We start from the raw sequence: 12,256 nt of genomic DNA on the forward strand, positions 1-12,256 counted from the left end.
GCACGAGTATATTATACCAATTCACATTTTGTTTATATGATGTAAAATCAAGTGTGAGGTTCAAAGTATCAAAAAATGTAAAGAATACTGAAGAGGCAGTTTAAAGAAGTGTATCTAAATTTTGGATACGCTTTGGATACACTTAAATATAGTGGAAAAATTAAGATACGCATGGATATACAATGGAAGTTAAAATATATATTAAAAATTGAATTATACATAATGTATAGCTCTAATAACTCTATACATAAAAACATGTATTTTAATAGTCTATAACTTTATATGAAGTGTAATTTTACCATAAAAGCGGAAAGTGTAAAACCATCTTAATGTCAAGGAAAAGTTAGCATAACAAATAATGTAACTAATATGGTTAGTTATTTATGCCAATTTAGTAAGGCATTGATGTTGTGGAGTAGTAGGTTAGAATACGTATGGTTGGAGTAAGCAATTTGAGTTCACTCAAGTCCCTTTAGCAGTATACTATTTTTATAAAAGATTGGTTTCAAAATAGGCTTAATAAAATTAATTATATAAAAGAGAGAAATAATGTAACTAATTAATATTATAAGTAATGCCTTAAATAATAGGGTCCTACTATGATATGGAAAAGATATGATATCCAAAAAAACAGCTAACCAATAAACTCGAATCATAGGGGTGGTAATAAATCATGTGTTATTTATCAAAATTCATGAGTGGGTTTTGATCGATCAAAACTAGTGTTTTAAAAACCAACCTAAAGGTCAAATCGCTTTTGCCTCTGGGTCATGGGCCATTGGTTTGACCATCTAAGTTGGACCGATCAGACCATGCCACGTTAGCCATATGGAAATTCAATATATATATATATATATATATATATATATATATATATATATATATATAGATAGATAGATAGATAGATAGATAGATAGATAGATAGATATGTGTGTGTAGGTATATATAAATCAATGTTTTTAAACCATCGTTGACCCGTACAGTCAGACCGTTTGGCCTAGAAACCATCCAAGCAACCGGTTTTGTTTCACCCCAAACCCGTTCTTGGATCAAAAAACGTTGACTTGGTCAGAAAACCGTTGACCCGGACAATGGTTCTAACCCAGGAACTCCCTTCTTCGTCAAAAAACATATGAACTCAGATCTAAGTTCGTGTCTTAGTTGTCTCATATCTGAGTCTGTCTCAGATTTGAGGAAGAAGAAGAGAGACAGAGAGAGAGAGAGAGAGAGAGAAGAAGAAGAAGAAGAAGAAGAAGAAAAAGAAGAAGAAGATCTGAGAACTCAAATCTGTGTATGTTGTCGCTGCCTCGCCGTCGCCATTATTGTCACCAATGAACGTCAAACAACCCTCCTCTTCCTTCTTCTTCCCTCCTTCCATCCTCCTCCTTCTTCCCTCCTTCCTTTCCTTTCTCTTCTTTTCTTTTTTCCTTTTTCTTTTTTTTTCTTAACCGATAACATCTCCTCTCCTTTCTCAAATCTCATAACTCATATAAAATAGTTGCCCTAAATATGCAAACCAGCAGAACCGTTACTACTAGCTAGAACAATTCCATTTCTGGATCGGTTTTTAAAACCTTGATATAAAATATGTATTTTATCAATAAATAATGTATAATTATATTTTGCACATAATATATGAAATATTTTATATTTAATTTATATATTTTTTAATTCAGACTTCAATTTTTTTATTTGTATAAAATATTAAAAATTATAATTTGAGGTAAGAAAAGTTTCTTTTTTCGAAAAACAAAAAAATAAAACAGAAAAAGCAACGCCTTGAAACACATTGATCTCGAAAAATTGGGCCCCTGAAATTTGCATACATATTTAGCTCATGTTTGATTCGCTGCCGATGATCTCATTCTTTTAATTCTTGCCGATTCTGAAAAAGAATGGACAGGAATGAATGAGATGTAGGTGTTTTGGATATTTATTTCGTGCCCCATCCTTTCTTTTGTTTGTTTTATTTTCGTTCGAGCTCGAGTTCTCTCGACTTGAAGTCTCTAAACCCTCGTCCCTCTCTCTGTACAAGGTAAACCTCGTCCCTCTCTCTCTCTGTACTAGGTAAACTCTCGTCCCTCTCTCTCTGCTGAGGTATCTCGATCTGGTAAAGTCTGTACAAGGTAAAACTATTCGACTCTCCCTCTCTCTGTACAAGGTAAACTCTCTCTCTCTTCGTCTTCTTCTTTTTCTTTCTCGTCTTCTTCTTCATTTCCTTCTCAAGCTGCGCACCGAAGATGGATACCTCTTCCTCCTTTTTCTTACTCTGTTTTTCCCCCTTTTAGGTTGACCACCAATACCATCCCTCTAAGCATTAAAAAAAAGCACCATCTATTTGATCAATTTTATCTCTTCATTATTTTACTTATTGGTATTTGTGTGTTCGAATTATTATGAAATTTATACATTTTTTAAGTATAAATTATTGTTGTTATTTTCCTTATTGCTTTGCTGTTATTTTTCTGCCATTGTTTATCTTGATCTTATTGCTTTGCTTTTTATGTTTGACGTTTTCCATAGTTAATTTGCACTAATACAATTAAGAGTTTCTTCGATCGCTAACCATCCATTTAGAAGTTGGAAAGACAAGTCCTGGAACTAGAAGCTTAAGACGTACCCATGGTTTTGGGTTGGCCGCGGAAAACTGCTAATCCACTATTTTGCCATTAATGACATACTTAAACAGTTAACGCTTATTTCAAGTGGTTTATCAGTTAAGCAGTCTGCTCTGAGCTGACCGCTGAGCTAGCTTTGTCATTAGGCAGCCCTGAGATTAATTTATGGTTAAAAAGTTGACCGCCCTTTAATTTAGAGTCTGGTATGGTTGAATGAATTTGATCAGCTGAAAACTAAGGTAAGCTTCGCAAATATTTTATTGCCGTAAAAAGAAATTATTTAAAAAAGAAAAACATTTGATTCTAGTAATATTTTTTCATTCTTTTTATTTATTTATTTTTTATCTTGGAATTTTATCATGAATAAGAATGAAAAAAAATAAAAATTGAACCAAACATGATCTTAGTATGCAACCTACAATCCCGTCACCAGCAACAATCTAATCGTTCAGATCAAATGATTTTTTAACCCTCTTCAAGTTTTACTCAAACCGAATCCAAAATCTTGATGAAATAACGATTCAATCAGCCGAATTAACAATGGATTGAAAAACTGGTGAAAACTGTTTCCGTACGATATTTTTACGGATCATAGATTTTGATGGAGTCAATTTGGGGTTTGATATCAAGGGTATAAGACGGGTTTGGCGATGGAAAGGAAAATTTTGGCGGGTATCCTACCCATTGCCATTACTGAGTACAGAGTACCCAAGTGATCTAACCCGACCCGACGTGCACTTGTAATCGCAAGCGTTCACGAATGGAGGTGTGCGCACCGACCCACACGACCTGCAGCAGGCGTGCATCGGGAAACATCAAAAATCTACCAGTGTGAGGTGTGATCAGGGAGCAGTTCCGGATTCTCTCGGATGCTTGCTCATCTAACACTGTCATTTCTGGGGTCGCACATGAGATGTGCGGCTGCAACGTCTTGTGGGTTCCAGATCCTTACACATGCACAATGATGAAAGCCAGTAAGGTTATCACCCTACGTCATTCTGAAGATCTTTCTTTTTTAATGACCTCAGAGGAGAGCCAGAGCCAATATCCTCGTGTGAATAAAAAATGGTTCCAATCTGACGACTTTTAACAATGGCATTTTACAGAAGAACAGAAGTGCCCTCGTGGATAAGAGATACAAAGAAATCGGGGGCGCCCCCAGGTTTTGCCGTTTTGGCAAAGTCTTCCTGTTTTTTTGAGTAAACTGGAGAATCGTTCGGATTTCGGGAATCGGAAATCGAAGGGAGACGACTGCACTGCAGCTGCACAGGCTTTGCCCGAACGAGTGGGCCCCAACAAATCCACGAGACGAGAAACGCCATTTCCCTTTCTTTCTTTCTTTCTTTTTTTCCCTTTTGGACGATGGATTGGTGGTGATTCCGCCACATGAATTTTCCGGCAAGTACGTAACGTAATTTTCCGCCAACGGTATTTACACGTGCAACACACTGCCCCCACGTTTTTTTCCTGAAACCCTAGGGGTGACCGACAACTTACGATCAGCAGTGGCGCAACATCGCACGATGAATTACCGGTCACTCTCCGGTTCCCTCGTCGAATCTTTGTTAAACCAGGCGAGTTTTCATTTCATCCCTGGACCCTGGTTAACTGGTTTGTTTTGTTGGTTTCGTTTTTATAAAGACCACAGAGTTCCTCCTTGTTTGTTTTGATGTTTGATGGGATGGGAATGGGTTGGGATAGCTCCCTTCCTTCCAACCTCTGACAAATAGCCGTTTTTGTACTTTTCTTACCTTTTCAAGGAAACCACAAACCTACTTCTTTGCTCTCTCTCTCTCTCTCTCTCCGTCATCCACATCCAATCTACCTCTAATCGAGAGAATAACGGGCGTTGGAGATTCCGCTTTCCAGCTCAATTTCTCGGAATATCGTTGTTCAGGTAATTCAGCCGATCGTTTTTCATGTAATTCTCCTCGTCTTGGAGATTTCTTTTATTTATTTATTTATTTAATTCTTCTGTTTCTCAATTGTCTTCATTTGGGGGTTTTGTTTGATGTAACAGTCCTGATTCCCGAAGTCTTGATCCAGGATATGATCTCCTCAAACTCGACAACCTGACTCAGTCTTGTTGGGTTGAGTCCCCAGTTCGAGGTAATCCTCTTCCAAGTTTGCATAATCCTAACTCGCTGTACATTGTCTTCTGCAGCGGTTGATCAGGCCGGGTTGAGTTGAGTCAACTCCTCCTTTTAGTCTTATACGTATTCAGTCGAGTTTATAAACACTTTTTTCTTGATCTTGCAATGTATGTTGTACCTTTTGACGGAGAACAAGGACATTGAATGGTGTGTGATATTCCGGATTCCGGATGGGATCCACCATTCCTGGAAATTAGGAACCAATTGATGTATTAAAGCTCATATAGCTCGATATCCATTTTTTTAGCATTAAAATCATCTCTATGCCAAACAATGTGGCCATCTTATATAACTTCATGCCTTTTCACTGCTAATAATTCTTTGTTAGATGCTCCGAAAAAGAAACAACGAAGAGAGAATAAAATAGAAAATATATTGATCACGATAGCAACTTTGAAGTTTGAAAATGCAGAGCAGCTCGATGACTTGTATAGATTATAAACTTAATCAGGATAGGAACTTTGGGAACATTAATTTTGAATTGAAATTTAAGTTGTTTCGACTGAAGCTGTTACTTTGATCTGTATATTATATTAAGTGACTTTATGATCCAAACCCAACCTATATTAGGCACCAGAAGATCACACATTCAAACGTTCTGTTGTATTAGATAGATCATGTTAAACTTGAGCTCTCCACTGGTTGGTTTAACTCCCCCCACCCACCCAAAATTGTGTGTTTTGAATTGCCAACTGTTATTCATTACAATGAATCCCATAGTTGACAATGTAATGGTTGTGATCTGGGTACAAAATTAGTCAGGTGGATATAGGAAAAAAAAACTAGCATAGCTATTATCCCAGTGCTGCTGTTTTCATAAGAATCTTTTTGGCTTTTTCTGTCCAGTTACGATGAAAACTGTAAAGGGAGCACGCTTGGAGCAACATGGTATAAAAGGTCAAATGAGGAGAATCCGAAAAATCTCAAGTTCTGTTGGGTGTTCAACAAAGAGAACATTACAGGAACTCTTGGAGACTGAAGGTAAAGAAAAATCACTAGAAGAACAATTAAAAGAACAAAATTTAGTTAAGAAAAAAGCCAGAACCCAAGTAATCAGGTTTTCAGCTGTTGATAGAATTCTGGAGAAGAAAATGTTTCGAAGAAAGAGGACCATCAATAAGAAGAAAGATCTCTGTGATGAATATGAAGAGGATATAGTTTTGATAAAGAAGAGAACCTGTAGGGGCTATAGAGGTTCTCATGTCGTGAGAAAGGCCAGAAGTTTGAAAGAAAAAGTAGAGAGAGATTCTGATCCCAGAATTTTCTCTTCTTATGTATCTTCTTCACCATCATCTCCATCCTCTTCTCCTTCATCCTCAGTTACAGTTTTGAATGGTTATGGAAGTAATGCCCAGAGATACGCTTCATGGCAAGAAAAGGCAAGCAACCACTCTTAAGTCTTTTACCATTCTTTTGTTTCCATGTGGTTTGCTATCTATTTCCCTTCTATTATACTGAAGGTTCCTGGTTCTAGGATTTGTTCCAAAAGCGGAGAAAGAAACAAAAGGGCATAAGATGCTGCCATCAGTGCAAAAGAAAAGATAGACTAATGTTCATTCCATGCTACAAGTGTAAGGAGAAACTGTACTGTCTCCAATGCATTAAAAAATGGTGAGCTTCTCTAATCATTTTCCTTCTTCCCCTCTAGATACAAGTTTTCAATTCTAGGAATCTGTCAACATCATTCCACTTTTACAAATTATGCGCAATATCACCTGTATGATCTTTATTATGCTCCCGTTGTGATTTTCTTTTTCCTCTTAACAGGTATCCTCAGATGTCATCCAAAGAAGTTGCAGAAAATTGCCCTTTCTGCCGTGGGAATTGCAACTGTACTGCATGTTTGCATATCAGTGGAAATCTTAAGGTATGTTCTTGTTTTACTCTACCAAAAAGAGAATTTTGATTTCCATGTTCCTGGGCAATGTTCTGATACTATCTCTTTCATTGTTTATTTTTTTAGATCTCACAGAGGGAGATTACACATCAAGAAAAGGCCCACCGCACTCAGTATTTGATCCACTGTCTCCTTCCATTTCTGAAAAAAATACACAGTGAACAATATAAGGAAATGGAAATCGAGGCTAGAATTCAAGGTGTTGATTTTACAACATTGAATTTTAGTGGTCTTCTGAGATTCTTTAATTATTAACATATCATTTGCTTACTCAGGGTTAACCTTATCTGAAATTGAATTGCCACTAGCCAATTGTCGCAATGATGAGCGTGTATACTGGTATACATTTCTTCTTTGCTTGGAGTATCTCATTCTATATTTTGCATTCTCTTGTTTTATCCAGTTTACAGATTCATTCCTGATTGGTGCAACAGTGACAATTGTGCCACTTCAATTGCTGATCTTCATAGAAGTTGCCCGAACTGCTCTTATGAACTCTGTCTTAGTTGTTGCCGGGAACTCCGTGAGGAAAACCTGTTAGGAGGTCCCCAAGAAGTTTTTATCCATTATCCGAACAGAGGATATGATTACATTCATGGTGGAAACCCTCTTCCATGTTCTACTTTTGTGAAGAGATCTACAGATCATCTTGATATGTTGAATGAATGGAAAGCCAATGATGATGGAAGCATTGCTTGTCCCCCAAAGGAATTGGGTGGCTGTGGATATGACAGAATGGACCTTAAGCAAATTTTTCCAAAAGATTGGGTTTCAGATTTAGTAGCAGAAGCAGAAGAAATAGCAAGGAGATACAGGGTTGAACAACCTTCCAAGAAAAACTACCACAGGGATGCCGGGATGTTAAGGAAAGCAGCTTCCAGAAAAGACTCCAAGGACAATTATTTATACTGTCCATCTGCAAGAGACATTCTTAAGGAGGAGGAACTAGTAAACTTCCAGATACATTGGGTCAATGGTGAACCTGTTATTGTTCGAAATGTGCTTGAGCAGACATCTGGCTTGAGCTGGGAGCCAATGGTCATGTGGCGTGCATTATGTGACAATATGGATACAAACAATGGATCAAAACTGTCTCAAGTAAAGGCCATTGACTGTCTAGCTGGTTGTGAGGTTAGCTTTCCCAACTTTTGACTTAAACAATGTTGGATGATTGTAGTGTAACTGCGTAGGCTTTGGTGTGTAATATGAATCATTTAAATTGTCATTGTTGTACACTGAATTTAGTAATGTTCTGCAGGTTAAGATTAACACCTACCAGTTTTTCAAAGGGTATATGGAAGGTAGAACATATGATAATTTATGGCCTGAGATGCTCAAGCTAAAGGACTGGCCTCCATCTGATAAATTTGAGGATCTCTTACCACGCCATTGTGATGAATTCATCAGTGCATTGCCTTTCCAGGAATACACAAATCCTAAGTCTGGTTTACTTAATCTTGCTGTAAAACTACCACAGGATACCTTAAAGCCAGACTTAGGGCCAAAAACTTATATAGCTTATGGGATTGCCGAAGAGCTTGGAAGAGGGGATTCCGTGACTAAGCTTCATTGTGATCTATCAGATGCGGTAATGTTTAATTGCAATTTCACATGCCTATGCCATCTGATATTTCGATGTTTCACTAAACTTCCTGTTGCTTAAGCATGACTTTGAATTTATCTAATTGAAACTGCATTTCTAGCAGACTTGTTTCCTGAGGATCTTCATTGAAAAAGAAATAGAAAATAGATGAAAAAAAAAAACTCAGATACATCCCCCCTCCCTCTCTCTCTCTCTCTCTCTCTCTATGCATGCACACCCAATGTACTGACATGCTTAGGCATGGGTCAAGGACGAATATCATATCCATACTGAAAAATGTTCAATTAGATATACAAAAGGTGCCATCAATATAGGTGTAATGTAGGTCTTGCTGGCACGGCACGAAAGTGCAGGGAGGGGCCCAGCACAGGCCTGGGCCAGCATGATTTTTCTTTTTTTATGAAGAAAAAATACAGAATATGTGGGTTGTACCAAGCACAGTCCATGGGCAGCCTGGCCTGTTTTACACCTATAGCCATCAAGCAATTAGATGACATCTTGATTTCTCAACAACAGTGTTGCCATCTAAACCAGTAATATTATTATTGCTTCTCAATATTGTTGCCCTTTTAAGCAAATAGTACATCAAATAGGGCCCAGCACAGGCCTGGGCCAGCATGATTTTTCCTTTTTTATGAAGAAAAAATACAGAATATGTGGGTTGTGCCAAGCACAGTCCATGGGCAGCCTGGCCTGTTTTACACCTATAGCCATTGAGCAATTAGATGACATCTTGATTTCTCAACAACAATGTTGCCATCTAAACCAGTAATATTATTATTGCTTCTCAATATTGTTGCCCTTTTAAGCAAATAGTACATCAAATACCAGATTATTTATTAATACGATATGGATTCTACTCATAAATTTGTGTTACCCATAAACAAAAATGGAAATATTAGTGCTATTATTTATAAAAATTTCCCCATCTATTATCTGTTTAGATTCTGAAATTGTACCTCTTTGTAGTGGATAATTATGATTTAGTTTGTAAGTTTCCAAAAGAATTGAAACATTATAAACCCTCCACCTGCAAGAAGAGTTTAACAGGTATTCTAGAAATGCAAACATATCATAAATATGTAGCATATGCATATATACATAGTGCAAATACACAAGGGTTCATATTATGTTAAAAAGGTCAAATGGGCCTGGGTTGGGTTTTATGGGTCTGGGCATGTGCATGTGCTAGGATCAGTCTACCCAGGCCAAGGCCTCAATCCAAGCACAATCCGAGCTAGGTCAAGCCTGATCTCAGGCCTAAGCCCATTCAAAGGCCCAAAATTCAAGCCCAACCCATGCAAATTCTCAGGTTGGTCAAAGCTAGGCATGGTTTAGTCCAAGGCCTCAATCCAAGCACAACCCAAGCTAGGTCAAGCCTTATCTCTCAGGCCCAAGCCCAACCCATGCAAATGCTCAGGTTGGTCAAATCTAGGCATGGTTTAGGCCCACCAAAGTTGCAGATTCTACAAGTCTAAATAGATGAAATAGTTTACCCATGGCTGGCGAGAGGGTGCTAGTTCTATTTAGATGTCAAAATTTTTAAATGTTGATTCCATTTTTGGTCCATAGCTGCTCAAATCATGCTAGCTGAAAGGGCAAAATGATTTTATTTTTTGGTAGGAAAAAAGAGGGGGATATGAATGCAATTCCAAGGCCTTTCATTTTGGTATGTTAAGGGATTGTTGCCAATTATCCAAAGTTGGTGCTTTTAAATGATTTTGTTATGTGATTTTGGATTTGTTCAAACAAATGTAATTTGTTGTCTCTTGCTAAAACCAAAATGTGACACAACATCTGAATAGTTTGGGTTATGGTCAGTCATATGTAGAATGTATAAAGACACCATCAAAGTTAATTCTTTTGCAAGTACAGTACATTCACTGAAACATATTTGAACTTGTCTTGACAAGCTTATACTCTGTTTAAGCACCAAGTATTTTTATTACCTTTATTTCTAATAGATTTTCTAATTGATTCAGGTGAATATTCTAACACACTCATCAGAAGTAGTGCCAACTAAAGAGCAGCAATCTGCAATAAATAAGTTGAAAAAGAAGCATAGAGCTCAAGATGAAAGAGAGCACCTGAGTACAATTCACTTAGATCGTGTTAGTGATGAATGTTTTGAATTTGAAGTATACACCAATAGAAAAACTTATGCTACATCCAAAACTGCAAATGTTGGTAGCATGACAATCGAAACTAGTGAAGCAACTGGAATTTCAAAAGAAGATAATGAGGAAGAGAGTCAAGAGACAACCTTTCCTGGCTTCCCCCGAGAAGGAAGCAATGAGGAAACAGGTGGTGCTCTGTGGGACATCTTCCGGAGAGAAGATGGTGGTAAGCTACAGGCCTACCTTAGAAAGCATTCAAAAGAATTTAGGCACATTTATTGTTCTCCAGTTGAGCAGGTAATGTTGTAATTACTTGTAATGCTGCAGATATACAAGAATACGAGTTTCTGAAAATCCCTGTTTATTTTATTATTATCATTTATTCAGGTTATTCATCCTATTCATGACCAAGCCTTCTATTTGACACTGGAGCACAAAAGGAAGCTAAAAGAGGAATTTGGTATGTATTCACATTATTTTTGTTAAATTTCAGACACATTTTTGGTTTCTCATTAACTTATGGGGGTCCTTAAATTTTGCAGGGGTTGAACCATGGACATTTGAGCAAAGAGTTGGGGAAGCAGTATTTATTCCTGCTGGATGTCCACATCAGGTCCGAAATCTCAAGGTACTAAGCAAAGCAATTCATTTAAAAAAAAAAAAAAAAAAAGAACAGATTTTGACCCGCATTAGTTTCTTGCTTATTGGGCAATGTTTTGATTCTTTTGTTTCTCAACCTGCAACAGTCATGCACCAAAGTTGCTCTTGACTTTGTCTCACCTGAAAATATCCACCAGTGCTTCCTTCTGTCTGATGAGTTCCGGCAACTTCCCAAAAATCACAGGGCCAGAGAAGATAAACTAGAGGTAAAGAACCTTTGCATGTTCTTCAGCCAAGGAAAAAAAAAACTCTTTTCCATGTTTCAGCCGCTATAGTTTGCCCCTACTGTAGCAACCCTTACCAATCAGACAAATCACAGTATCAAGTATGTTGATACTCAAGGGTCACTTTGGGCCAGGGCCTAGGGGTGATCATGAGCTGATCCAGCCCAGACTTCTGGACCTACAACCTTAAATATATTTCATATTATTTTACAGGCTGGGTTGATTCATTATTTTCTTGATTCTCTCATGTTGAACAGGTAAAGAAGATGATTCTTCATGCGGTTAACCAAGCTGTGAAGGACTTGCAAGACTTGGTGCCCATTTTACACTGATAATCTGTTTCAAACCGGGGAATCTATATAAACTATCTAAATGAGAAATTATAAGCCGATCACCCCAAATATTTACTGTTTATACCACCACCAACACCTCGGTTTTCAACCTGACCCTATCCCAAGGATCAACTTAAACATTTCTTGTTTTTCCCAAATGCTTAGTTTTCCTTCATTTTATTTAGGAGGGCAGGGAGTTCATCCAATCCTGCGGTGAGATTGTAATATATAGCTAAATCCAGAGGCATTTTTGTAACTAACGACATTTCAAATTAGGCATAGTAAAACCCATATCTTATTTCCCACTTTCTTTTCTTTCTTCATTTTTGGTTGGTAGAAACTCTCTCTGCTTTCTTACTTTTGAATTTGTCACATGCCACTTAAAAATTTTTAGCATGATGTGATGATAAAATTCAGAACCCAACCCTTAGAAAAAAAAAAAAAAAAAAAAAAAACAGCAAATAAATCTAAGGATGATCTTAATCCCTTACAATTGGCAGATTTCATCAGCAGTTCAAATTTCAAATCAGAAAAGGACACCGTAAATATACGAATAAAGAATTGGTTAAGCCCTTTAACACTCTAAGTCTATACTTCTAAACCAAGTCTGATGATACTTAGAGGTCTGATTAGATCTTATCTTTGAATATTG

The 12,256-nt window shown here is 37.3% G+C and overlaps 1 protein-coding gene across 7 annotated transcripts; it reads left to right on the top strand.

The window, feature by feature from the left end:
* The first annotated feature begins 1,963 nt into the window (after positions 1-1,963).
* LOC148878328 (lysine-specific demethylase JMJ29-like) lies at positions 1,964-11,909 on the top strand. Of its 7 annotated transcripts, none has more exons than XM_088953062.1 (16): positions 1,964-3,597; positions 3,725-4,515; positions 4,665-4,727; positions 5,618-5,752; positions 5,847-6,150; positions 6,246-6,382; positions 6,539-6,638; positions 6,735-6,867; positions 6,944-7,007; positions 7,103-7,799; positions 7,927-8,256; positions 10,254-10,685; positions 10,776-10,848; positions 10,931-11,016; positions 11,135-11,254; positions 11,530-11,909. In XM_088953062.1, exons 5-16 carry the CDS (start codon positions 5,863-5,865, stop codon positions 11,602-11,604), a joined length of 2,535 nt encoding a protein of 844 aa, XP_088809188.1. In that variant the 5' UTR covers positions 1,964-3,597; positions 3,725-4,515; positions 4,665-4,727; positions 5,618-5,752; positions 5,847-5,862; the 3' UTR covers positions 11,605-11,909. The 7 variants fall into 7 exon arrangements, with proteins under 7 accessions (XP_088809188.1, XP_088809183.1, XP_088809174.1 ...); XM_088953057.1 differs by having other exon boundaries at positions 1,964-2,161; positions 4,639-4,727; XM_088953070.1 differs by having other exon boundaries at positions 1,965-2,035.
* Positions 11,910-12,256: the final 347 nt, after the last annotated feature.

This window comes from Nelumbo lutea, chromosome 1, assembly GCF_056320005.1.
Source record: "Nelumbo lutea isolate HS-2025 chromosome 1, American lotus-T2T, whole genome shotgun sequence".
Classification (NCBI taxonomy): Eukaryota; Viridiplantae; Streptophyta; class Magnoliopsida; order Proteales; family Nelumbonaceae; genus Nelumbo; species Nelumbo lutea.